The 12,718-nt window shown below is 39.6% G+C and overlaps 1 protein-coding gene across 1 annotated transcript; it reads left to right on the forward strand.

Moving 5' to 3' along the window:
• LOC119126965 (excitatory amino acid transporter 1-like) lies at nt 1–12,671 on the forward strand. Its single transcript, XM_037258568.1, has 9 exons — nt 1–184; nt 1,919–2,056; nt 7,037–7,241; nt 7,566–7,608; nt 8,660–8,922; nt 9,245–9,478; nt 9,546–9,740; nt 9,859–9,993; nt 10,540–12,671. Exons 1-9 carry the CDS (start codon nt 1–3, stop codon nt 10,748–10,750), a joined length of 1,608 nt encoding a protein of 535 aa, XP_037114463.1. The 3' UTR covers nt 10,751–12,671.
• The last annotated feature ends 47 nt before the right edge of the window (nt 12,672–12,718 follow it).

Below are 12,718 nucleotides of genomic sequence, written 5' to 3' on the forward strand. Positions count from 1 at the left end.
ATGATGCAGGCCAACGGGGAGGATCCGCAGAAAGCGCAACGAAGCCTCCGGCAGATCCGGGCCAACATCCAGTCCCGTTCGCTGCTGGCCAGAAAGAGAATGTCAAACATTACTAAGAATGACGTGAAGAGCTTCTTCATAAGGAACGCCTTTGTCATATTCACTGTGGCGGCTGTCGTCTTTGGTGAGTGGAAATATTTTAATTAAAGGTGTTTGAATATGGAAAAATAAATCCCCCAGAAGTAAACCTTGCCTTAAAAAAACAAAATATTGAAATACTGCAAGGTACAGTTGGTGGTCATTTAAAGTGTTAAAAGTAAAGCTATTGTTTATTTTATGTTTCTATTTTATTTTTAATACACTCGTGAGAAGTGTAAAATGCATGTGCAAAAGAAAAAAACATCTCATAAAAATCCAGACTGGAAGGCATGGAAGCAAGGGAGTTAAGCTTTTGTACTTTAAGAATAAAAGTTAACTAATTCCAAAATTTCTAAATACACGTCTCAGAAATGTTGAGAATTTAAATTTTGCACCATTCAGACTTAAATAATACAAAACATTTTTAACATTTTGCTGTGGATGACCCTTTTTTTAGTTACCTCCTCTGCACTTGGCATTACATCAATGACTGGGAAAAGACAGACACACGCGCACGCGCACCACATACAACTTTGAAACACAAACTGGAGGGCTAGGAGGGAAGGGAGAACAGGTTGTGGATTCATTCAAAGAAACTTGCTTTTAATTATTGTTTTCATTCAACGTTCAGGGAAAATTTCGAGTTGTTCAACCTTTGCGTGGTTCACCGTGTAAGAAAAGATAACATACATGAAAATAAGGTACCTCTGAGATCTTCCTTTGAGATAGAAAAAAGAAGAATGGTGTACATCCTGCATGGTGCACAGATTGTTTAAAGGTAACACTTTGTGATGGCAGTCATCCATCTGTCAAATTTGCTGGTCTGTGGATCAATTCCCGAGGAGGAGTTGCAGTCCTGGAAATGACCAAAAAAACGTGACGTTCAGAACAAAATAGCAGACTGAGCATTTCACAGGATACGTTCTTGATTGATTTTCATGCATGGTGAAATGCTGGAACATTCGCAATGCGTTTTGTGTCGGTGAGTCTGTAGCATGATCGAGAGCAGCTGTCTTAGAAATAAATAGAAACTCCCACAAGCAAGGACCTCATCGACCCTTGTGGCTGACATCAGAACGTTTTGGAATTAACCTTTGAACCATGGTGTGGCAGGAAGTCAGGCGGGGGCCCACCCACGTGCGGGCCACATTTGTACAGCGCAACCAGTGCATAGAATCTGTGGGTTCCATTTCAGTGAGAGTGCATTACAGTGACGTACATCACAAGAAGAGCATGTGCACTCATTTTCAATGAAAGAACCTCACGACGTGATCTGGATCTTTAAGCGAATTACGCAGAAATGTTTTTTTTTTTCTCTAAATCATGTGACCACATTCGACAATGTCTGTTGTGTACATTGTTGTGTAATAAGCGTACTAAAACTAAATGATGTTGTGTACAACTGTCCATGTTTGTGTGACTTTACCAATGAGCCAAGCAACTCATACGGTACTAAAAACTAAAGACTCTTCAAAACTTGCACGACCTTTTTGTAAAAGTAAACTTAATTGCTAGCTAACTAACATTTGTACATTTCCTTTAATCTTGTCACTTAATGTACAAACTATATAAATAAAAGTAGTAATCATGCTAAATGACAAGCTAACAAAAAGTTACTTGCGAACTACATAACAAGCTAACTGCATGCTCAGCCCTATTAAGTCACAACTTAACTTGTGATCTAAATAACTAGATGAGTCAAGTTACTATATAACTTATATGTATAACTTTGTTTCATTGTGTTCAATTAATTACTGATGTTTAACGTGACTCTCTGTAGGTATCATTCTGGGGTTTACCCTGCGACCATACAAAATGTCCTACCGTGACATCAAGTTCTTCTCTTTTCCCGGAGAGCTGCTGATGAGGATGCTACAGATGCTGGTGCTGCCCCTGCTGGTGTCCAGCCTCATTACAGGTTAGTCACCGCAACTTAAAGACCAGCAGTGGGCATGTTTTCTTTTGTTTTTTTTTAAATCCAGCCCACCTAGCACTTACTTACGTCAGTTAGTATTTGTTTTGTTAAAAAAATGTCAAATAAAAAAAAATATATATTATTCATTAGTTTGGTATATCTGCTTAACACACTATTTGTTTTGTTTTTAAACATTAGGCTAGAATCAAAACCAAACATTATTATTTTAAATTGTAAGAAATACAGTTCAAATACTATATTGCAACCCCTTGCCTGCCTGCATCAGAGATTAATGTACCTTAATAGACTAAATGAATCATATTCTATTTTTAATTTCAATTTTGCTGGCAAAGTACTTAAAAAAAGAAACAGCAAAGAAGACACATTTGCTCAGCGGCTTTTGTTCTATTTATGAATCAAATGACTTGATGTCTGCACCATTTTACGCCTTCAAACTGGGTCACCACAAAAGACTAGTGTACATAATCAAAAGTCAAAAGACAATTTATTGGCCATCAAGAGTCTTGGGACACTATTCATTGCACGTTGTGTTAATCAATCATGGAGTCTTGAATCTTAATTTTTCATCATAGTGTAAACTTTTATGCAAACTGTACAAGTGTTAGGGTGGTGCTCACTCTAACGTATTTTGCAAGAACCACACGGGAGACAAGTAAGTCCTTTTAGACACCTTCAGGTGGAGAGTCCATTCGTCGCTGTGCTTACAGCGATGATCGAATGAAGTCTGACTCAGGCCTCCTTCAGGAGCATTTTTATTGAGAGAAACAGAGTGGGGATGAGAGTGGGGGTGAGAGTGGAGGTTGGGGTCCCTGGCCTGCTGATCAAAGCATAGCAGGGGGTCTTTTACGACGTTGTGTAAACAAGGCAACTTTGATTGCTTCCTCTGCAGCTAGTCAATCAGTTCAAAAGATCTTAACACTTTGGTCTACTACTTTTGTTAGGACAGGACAAGCCAGGTAAATTATTACAGGTTACATTCCAACATAATCATACGATGAAGATAATCTGTAAACCCTAACAACAAGCATAACGAGCAATGGCGGGTTGCAGGTTGTTTAAGTACTTGCTAAAACTTTTAGTCGGACCAGAATGTTTCCGTCTTATCCACTACATGCAAGAGCTTTCAGTTTGCCGAAAGGCCCAAAGAGATGAGGTGAACTCGCTATCGATTGAATGAGCAAACACATGATAAGGCTATTTTGCCCAGTCATAGTGTTGACAACGGTCTTGTCGTTTGTTTTGACATGCAGCGAGTATACAATGTGTGACCGGGTCATTGAGAGAGAGAGAGAGAGAGACATCATTGCCTCCTGCAGGGACACAGCACAGATAAGACAGGCGCCTTTGTGCTTTGCATGGATCAGAGCGTAGCATTAGCATTCGGTGACATCAGGTCATGTGATAACTGGTAAAACACATGGGGAACAACAACATGAGTGTCAAAACAGGTCTGTTTTTGCCCATTGGAAATCATCCAATCATCAAATTCAAAGGTAAAACTGTGGCAACCAATAACTTAACAAACATATAAAAATACAGGGAATATTTTGAGTAACATTTTAAGATTCTTGTATACGGTCAAAATAACAAAACATCAAGATGCAAACATCTGTTAAAACATTCCAGGACTAAAGGCGAAAGGATAGGCATCTCATTTTAACACAATAACTAACACAATAAAAAGATAACAAACAACGAAACACTTTTCTGTAACATGAAATGGAAAATAAATAAAAAGCAAAAAGCATAGTTGTGTCTAATCTCATTTTAAAATCACCATTGGCCATGATATAAATGTAAAAAGAATGTAACCATCCCAAAAATCTTACTGCTTTGAATAGGAGTCTCCTTACAATTTCTGGAACCAAAATTAGGCTACTGCAAAAAATAGCTCCAAAGCAAAAGTTACAGATGAACACAATGCAACACAATGTGCGTATTTCCGATTTTTCTCACGCAGAGTCAAACTAGCCCACAACGAGGCTGGATGGGTTTAACTGTGTCGGAAAGTCGAGTGGCTAATTATACTGAATGACTGTGTTTGTGTTAAAATAGACGCAGGCTTCTTCGAAAGGACAAACGATGCAATTATCGATCAGAGTAAAACTGAAAAAAAGCGCTCACTCAGCAAAATCCAACCACGACATCCCTTGACACACTCTCGGCTTCAGCATTGCCGCACGAGGCTAGTTCAACACAACTAATTCACAAAAGTACTTAACTAGTATTGTGTGGCCATTATGTGTAAATCAATGTGAACTTTTTGGTTGAAGAATTAAAGGGGGGAAAAAAACAGTATAGGCAATGGAAAAGTTTATTTTCAATGATGTCCACTTAAAAAAAAGTGATGTTTGAACACAGAATTCAGTGATAGCATCTCAAAGGAATCAGTTTGATGTTGACTCTTTTCAGATCTGTGCAGACTACGAGTCCTACCCGGTCACAGTGACAAGTCAAAGCTGCCTGTTTCAGTATGTGCAGAGTTCTCAAAAGTGAGGACACAGGAACTATATTTAGTAACTTCAACTAGACCCCTAGTAATTCGAACAGTGAGGATACAGGATAAATATGATGGCCTGATGGGTTATATTCCAGCCATCGCAGGCTTCAAGTGTGTATACTATTTAAAAATTAAAAACTAATCTTCACATGCATTGCGTGCAGTACTATTTTTGTTTGAAGATTCAATGTAGGGCAACAAAACACACCTGTCAGTCACACATCCCAATACTTTAGGTCACATGCCAAATTGTAGGTCGGGTTCCAGAAAGTCTGGACTTCTTCTTGTGCCCCCAACTTCAACTTTTTCCTCTCTGAAGAGGGACTTGGATTTGGATTTGTACCTCCCACCACCTTTCCAAAACTACCTCTACTTGCGCTCCTTCAACTTTGCCTCTTTCAATCTTTTGAATGGAAGAAATGAGTGAGGCCGCGTATGTTGTTGCCCAGACGACTGGTCAGGGATCATTGTGTGTGTGTGTTGTGCGTCTGTGTCAACAAGTGTTCCCAGGCTTGCCAACAAAAGGATAAGGAGAGGCAGAATAAAGGGGCACAGCGAAGGGTCCTCACCTCTCCGTGAGTGATGACAGAAAAAAAGCGAAAACAAAAATTGGGGATAGTCATTAATGTAATAAACAATGGTGACCATAACATATACAGTACCACAAAAGTAGCAGACATGTTGCTTTGAATAAGCTATATTTTGACATGAAAAGGGATAAAAAAAAACTTATTTTTACAACTGTCAGTGAGCTTTTTAAAATTCCCCCCGAAAACATGTCTATAAAAATCAACTGACACTGCTTTGATAAGGCTACAATTTGCCTCAAGTTAGGTGTTTAAAGATTAAAAGGTGGAAACAATTGGGAATTTTAAAACCATACAGTGGAAGCATTTCCACGCACACCACAACCATGGCTGGGAGGCTGCTCCAAAATTGCAACTTTTACATTCACCCTCCAGTTTATTTTCTAAGTATGTAGATTTGGAAGCGTTAAGGCATTCTATCTTTCAAACCTTCATTTTAAAACCATATATTTATAGCCACCGAGAAACTATTTCCACAAACATGGCTGGAATGCTGCACTTTAAAGGCTATATTTTCTTCAGAAATAAAATGAGGTGTTTTCGTAGCTGCTTCATTCATGCCATATGTTGGGCCTATGAAAGGTCGACATTAATCTCGATTCTCACAAAGGGGAATGCTTTGCTTGTTTATGCTTTGAATGAACATAAAGGGCATCACGGGAGGCGACACTTTGAAATGACGTCACAGTTGTTCCTTTTTCTCCCGAAATCCACACCCATGCTATTTCTATGACAACTATAGTAGTCAATTGAATGCGGCCACAACTATGGGAGACAGGGTTAGTGTTCTATTGACTGCAGCAGTCATAAAACCCAGTTTAAACATTGTCTTCTCAGGGAAAGATTCTTATCTGAATAACTGTGTCAAAACAAATAAAAGCCACAAATGAATTGTTACAAGAAGTCCACAAATTACATGACGTTTTATAAAAAAAAAAAAAAGAGGCTGTTTTTGGGGGCGTGGTGGTGGTGGGTGAGGGAGTTAACAGAGTTTTAAAAGAAAAAAGAAAAGGATGAATCAAAGTGTGGATTCTGGCAGTGGCAGTTAAGATGATTCTACATTATGCAGACTTTGCTGTACGGGTTGCTTCACAATGTTGTGTGCATCAGATGCCAAACATGCTTTATCTTTGGCCAAGCCAAGTCGATCAAGGTCAATGTGTTAATTATCAACTGAGCAGTCACACTTGGCTTTCTTTTGGCCCTAAAAATTTGAATTAATCGCTTGGGAATTATGCAGCATTCAAGGAGGCTCTTCCGATATTATCTCAAACTGCGAGCACCATTTACAATATACAAAAAGCAAAAGCGGATATAATCGTTCCCTGGGTGCCGTCCAGTAGGTGTTATTTACCCGCCATGTAGATCAGAGCGGGATTAGATTTCTTTTTGTGCTTTGTTCCTTCTTAGATAGTTGGACAGATTATGGGCATGGGTGTATTCCATCTATAATTACAGCGGCTTTTTCCCAGGCTCACTTTATGTACGCTCACCATGACACAGTTTTTTTTCCCATATTCCAAATACAAACTCAACTTTCGTAATTATTAACAGCACAGGCCCACACTTTCCCCAAAACTGTTTTGGAAACAAAAAAAATAGAGTTAAAGAGAGAATAGCGCCCCCTTAAGGATGTGCATCGTTTCTCCTCGTGCAAAAATACCCACAATCAGGATGTCAAGCATAAAATATTTGCATTTTGTAGAAAACAAACAAAGGCTTCTCTATGTTCAAGTAAAATGATAGATACAGACATATTTATGAGAAAATAAATGTTATATTTATTTTTATTTTATGATTTGTTCTGAGGATACACAATACACATCATTTAGTGGTGGAATTTTAATTGGAAATGTGTGTGGGTTTTTTTTTCAGGCATGGCTGCACTAGACAGTCGCGCATCAGGTAAAATGGGCTTGAGGGCGGTTGTGTACTACACCACCACCACGGTTATTGCCGTGTTCATTGGCATCGTCATGGTGCTCGTCATCCACCCTGGCAAAGGCTCCAGGGACGAGGTCACCAATCAACAGCAAATCGAGCGTGTTAGTCCCGCTGACGCCTTTCTGGACCTCATCAGGTAAAGATGATAAGAATGTTTTTTAAACTGTATACTGCAAGGGACTGACTAACTGGTGTCAGAAAACAAATGTCTTGAATTGAAAACTATGACCAAAAAACTCTTGTATCACGGCATAGACCACAAAATATTTTTTATAGATGACAAACGACGACTGGAATTTACCTTCTTTTTTATACAAGCCCTACCCTAGTATATAAAAAAAAAGGTAAATTCCAGTTCCAACAGTTCCAATGGCAAACGGGGGGGTAAAAATTCACCTAACAAAACTGAAAAAACAACTTCCTGGTTGACTGAGGATAATGTGAATGTGATGTTTTGTAGGAATATGTTCCCTCCGAACCTTGTGGAAGCCTGCACCAAACAGGTAATGTGTAATATATACTCACATTTCCATTTCCCTTTTATCTATTACTTATTAATCAAATTCAATAATAATTTCATATTTTTGTTAATTGATTACCAAATTACCAGTTTATAACTAGAGTTGATCCATTATGTGAATTAAAAACAACACAAATCTGAATGTAGTGGTGATGCATTACAAGAGGAAGTCAAGGCCAAATTTTTATTTACAATAATGTTTTATGCTGCACCAGTAGTCACTATTGCGTTTGCAGAATATAAATTAAGCAACCCGTTTTATCCATTTTGCCACTTCCGCTTGACTGAAAATGACATCACAGTTGCTCAGGGCTCAAGTAACAACCAGTCACAGGTTAACTTGTGAACATCACATGACCAAATTCTGAAAACAAGTGAGCCTTGATTTGTCGTTACCTGAACCCTGAGCAACTGTGATGTCATATTGGGTTGACAGCAAGTGGCAAAATGGCCACTACTGAGATGGATGGTGGATTTTATGGCTGAATTAATATGACGCAAATACAATATTGATCAGAATGCGGTGTTTAGACTAGTCAGAGCACATAGAACGTACTACTGTAAAGATTTGTCTTACCTGACTTCCCAAATACATATGTATGTACATATATATATATTTGTTAAGGGAAAAAAATTGCCTATTTTTGTGAAAAGCGTTTTCATATCGGCTCTCATTAGATTGTGCACTCATGTTGTGGCTCGTGAACAAGAATTGAAATGATGCTGCATCTTCAAGTGTGATTGCATGAGCAGACTAGATAAGTAGCTGGAGGACTCATGTAGACTTGTGCAAATGTTTTGTGTCCTAAGTTCCACCATATCATGAATGGAGACGCGTGTGTTGTTACCTCTATGTCTGGAAATGTTTGTTCCATATGCTTTTCGTTACAGATGTAGTCATTTCACTAGAGTCATATCCCGAGGATCATCAAGGCACTGTGAATATATGGCAAGCTATTAAATTGCCACTGCACTGCTGCCAGTGTGGCTAAAAGCTTCAGCGGCTAATCTTGAGGCTCTCACTTTTCTTTCAGTTCAAGACACACTATGCCCAGAGGGTGATCCAAATCAATGTGACGGTCAACGACTCAGTGCTTAACGGGAGCCAGATGATAACGAGGGAGGAGATGATCCCCGTGCCGGGTGCAGTCAACGGGGTCAACGCGCTTGGCCTGGTGGTCTTTTCCATGTGCTTCGGGCTGATCATCGGGAGAATGGGGGACCAAGGACTGCCCTTGAAGGACCTCTTCGACTGTATCAACGAGGCCATCATGAGGCTGGTGGCCATCATCATGTGGTGCGTCCAAACTAAATTATCCAATGACACATACTTGTTTTCAAATGTATTTTTTAATTTGTTTTCTTGTCAATGAAATTTTCATTTCACCACTTTGCTTTCAACTTCATGTAAAATAAAGTTTATAAATCATTCATTAACATAGACTTTTTTCATACCAGATAATTTTTTTTTTTTTTTCTATTTTTCTTTTATTATATAATATCTCATATCTAATTGGGTGTTATCAACATAAAACCAGAGAGTTGTTGAAAGACAAAAAAACAAGTAACTGTGAAGCTGAGGAAAGATGGAAACTCAATCAGAGCTTTTTTCCGATCAGGTATGCCCCCATCGGTATCCTGTTTCTGATCGCGGGTAAAATCGTGGAGATGGATGACATCTCGTCAATGGGCGGCCAGCTGGGAATGTACACAATCACTGTCATTAGTGGCCTGCTCATCCACGCCATTGTGGTCCTGCCCACAATCTACTTTGTGGTCACTCGAAAGAACCCTTTCATCTTCATCGCGGGGCTGCTCCAGGCCCTCGTCACGGCCTTGGGAACATCTTCCAGGTTTGGTAACCATTCTGTCACTGAGACGCACTCGCTGTATTCGCTAATGTGCTTCTTTTGACCTTAGTTCCGCCACCTTGCCAATCACGTTCAAGTGCCTTGAGGAAAACAACAAAGTAGACAAGCGCATAACTCGCTTTGTACTCCCCGTGGGCGCCACCATCAACATGGACGGCACCGCCTTGTATGAAGCGCTGGCGGCCATCTTTATCGCTCAGGTGAACAACTATGACCTCAACTTTGGGCAGATTCTCACCATTAGGTAAGTGCTCTCTCACACGCACACACTCGTTGTGCATGCATGCATGCTGGGAGGTCAATTTGAGTTCATGCGGGTCAAATTAAGGACCATTAAAATGCCTCCTTCTATTTCCCTGCAGCATCACAGCCACAGCAGCCAGTATCGGAGCGGCCGGTATCCCGCAGGCGGGCCTGGTTACCATGGTGATAGTGCTCACGTCTGTGGGCCTGCCCACTGATGACATCACACTCATCATCGCCGTTGATTGGTTCCTGTGAGTACTTCCTGTGCCATGTTGTCAACATTTTTACTTAAGAGATAGAGATCCTGCATTTCTGGCAAGAAAAACGAGCCTTCAAAGTCCAAAAGCGCAAAACTGATGGGTCAACTTAGTCCCTTCTTCAGTGTCAGCTGCTGTTTATACAAACATGCTCAAATTTTTTAGCTTTTACAGATTGTATCGACAAGCTTGTCACACTATTTTCAACGATGGAAAATTGCTAAGTCAACTTGGCATCAACTATTCCATCTTCCGGTTATGAAAAACCAGACAAGGAAAAAAGGGAGGCAAACATCCTGTTTTACAGGCAGCGTAAAGCGCTTTTGATAACATTGTACATCTGAAGTTGAAAATTGCTGGATTTCCTCCACAACATTTTGACTTCACATGTTATCGGTTTTGGGTCGCAGCTTAGCGGTTTGGGGGCAAGCAATACAGATGATCTCAGCAAATTGATGATGAGAACAATACGTTAGGAATCAATGACTGGTTTGTAAGTTTGCTTACATAAATGCTTTCTTTGTGTCCTATTTGCTACAGGGACCGACTGCGCACCGTTACTAATGTCCTGGGAGACTCCATCGGGGCTGGTGTCGTGGAGCATCTATCTCGTCACGAGTTGGCCAAAGACCCAGAGGAGGTCCACTCGGTAGCAGCTGAGGAAGGGGACATGAAACCCTACCGGCTCATCCACCAGGAGAACGATTACGAGAATGAGAGGCCTACCACTGTCAGCGAGACCAAAATGTAGCCGGTTTTGTTTGTTGCTGCGTTTCTTTTCTACAAAGTCAAAATCTTCCACTACAGAACTTGACACTTCTTCAAAATGATCAAAAGGTGTTTGTTTGGCATCATCTTGCGGCTTGATTCAGCCAATATTTGAAGACAGGTTCCACAGAAAACAATGGAAATTTGTGAATGAATCACAAATTGTTGGGGGTTCCCTATATGTTCTCGCTTGGCAATTGTTGACTCAAGCTCAACGGGCATGGTTGCCGTGGGCCCCGATTTTACCAAGCAATACACTTCCATAGGATGTTTTTTTTTTTTTTGCATTTCCATTGTCAAAATAACTTATTCGTACCAAACATTTTTTTGCCACACTTGGTTGGTGTACCAGCCTCTGTGGTACCGTACCAAATGCCATGTTTCCACTGCACAGTACTGATTCAAGTGGACAACAAAGGAGAATAACAAGGGTCTCCTGTGTTAACAGGTCAGACAGAAATTTTACTTGTGGGCAGCTACAGCAAAGTGGAGACACTAAAGCCTCCAGAGCTACGCTAAGCTCACATTAGCATTACTTTTGTCATTTGTTATCCGAAGTAGTTGAATGTATTAATATTGGTAGCCAGGTACAGTGCAGTTGAAAAGGTTCATATAGGTCTGTCTATTTTTTGGGGATGGGAGGTCAAATTGTGCTTTTATAGTTAAGAGAAATTTACGAAGTTCTTGTTAAAGCTATGCAGTCATCTGCATAGTCATTTTCTTGGTGCCACGCCATTCTATAAATTCAAAAGCGATTTATTTAATTTTTTGGGAGACCACAATTCAGGTTGCATAGCATATTCTGCTCAATTGAAACCCACCACCCCACCCCCCTAAATTACCCTGAATAAATCCTCTATCTTGGTTAAGCAATGCAGTCATCTACATGGTTATTTTCCAGGCATCTGCTTTGAATTTTAACGTTTTTTTTTTTGTCCTGTTCCAAGACGTAAACCAGTTAAATGCAAGGTTTTGGATAATCCTAAGAAATTGTCAGCGTAACCATTCTCAGATTGATGGGGTTTTTTCAAAGTTGGAGGTCGAAGGTTAGCGCTTGATAAAACTATGCTGTCATTTTCCCAGTGATGCATTATTGTACACTATGTAGTTTGTTTAGCTCCTGAGCTAATAGGACTAACGGCGTGGCTCTGCAATAACTATAAGGTTTCCAAGTGTACTGCATGGTGAAACATACCACTAAATCCTCAATTGTGATGATGACAAGTTCTCCCACTAGAGTCCAGTCCTCCTCTGAATCAAGAAAACCTACACAGTTTCTCACCCCCCTCACCCACGACAGTGGTGCTGCTCAGAGACTGTTAATGTTGGAAACCATGCACATAGAGTACACTGTGAACAGGCTGGCTTCTTTGGGAGATCAGAAAGACCTTCTTACTTTAGTCAGGCATGAGAGTCCTTGTGAGATGTTACGAAGCGGGTATGCTGAACAAATATTTTGTACTATGCTTTTAATTAATTTTGTAACCCCAAATCCTTATTACCCCTCTCCTGAAAGTGCGCATAGGCCTGTGTGACGCACTGAAGGTTTAACAAAAAAAAAGAAAATTGCAATGCGAATTCACATATACTGTACTGTATAAGGGATAGAAACCAAAATTTCTCAGCATTATATTGATCCAATTTTTTTTTAAATCTGAGAAAATAATGTACTTTTTTCTTTTCTCTCTCATTTATATTGTCAGCAATTACATAGTAGAATTAGAATGCATGAAATTCCATGAGTCATTTTCTTAATTTGTAAATTATTTCAACAGCTGTAAAATGATGATACATTTAGATATGACAACCATAACAAATTGAATCTTTTTTTACATTAAAAAACAAGTCAGAAAATCCAAAATAATAACCAAATATTCTAAGCCAAATGTTGAATCCACAAAATTGTCATTACCAAATCCCAATATTTAAAATATATATATTTTTAAAGCAA

The sequence above is a fragment of the Syngnathus acus genome, chromosome 9 (assembly GCF_901709675.1).
Source record: "Syngnathus acus chromosome 9, fSynAcu1.2, whole genome shotgun sequence".
NCBI lineage: Eukaryota > Metazoa > Chordata > Actinopteri > Syngnathiformes > Syngnathidae > Syngnathus > Syngnathus acus.

Bases quoted from the DNA above. Each gene is read 5' to 3' on its own strand.
- LOC119126965 (XM_037258568.1), top strand. From the start codon at position 1: ATGATGCAGGCCAACGGGGAGGATCCGCAGAAAGCGCAACGAAGCCTC. The intron at 7,242-7,565 runs GTAAAGATGATA...GATGTTTTGTAG, and splicing joins GCCTTTCTGGACCTCATCAG to GAATATGTTCCCTCCGAACC. The intron at 9,994-10,539 runs GTGAGTACTTCC...TATTTGCTACAG, and splicing joins ATCGCCGTTGATTGGTTCCT to GGACCGACTGCGCACCGTTA.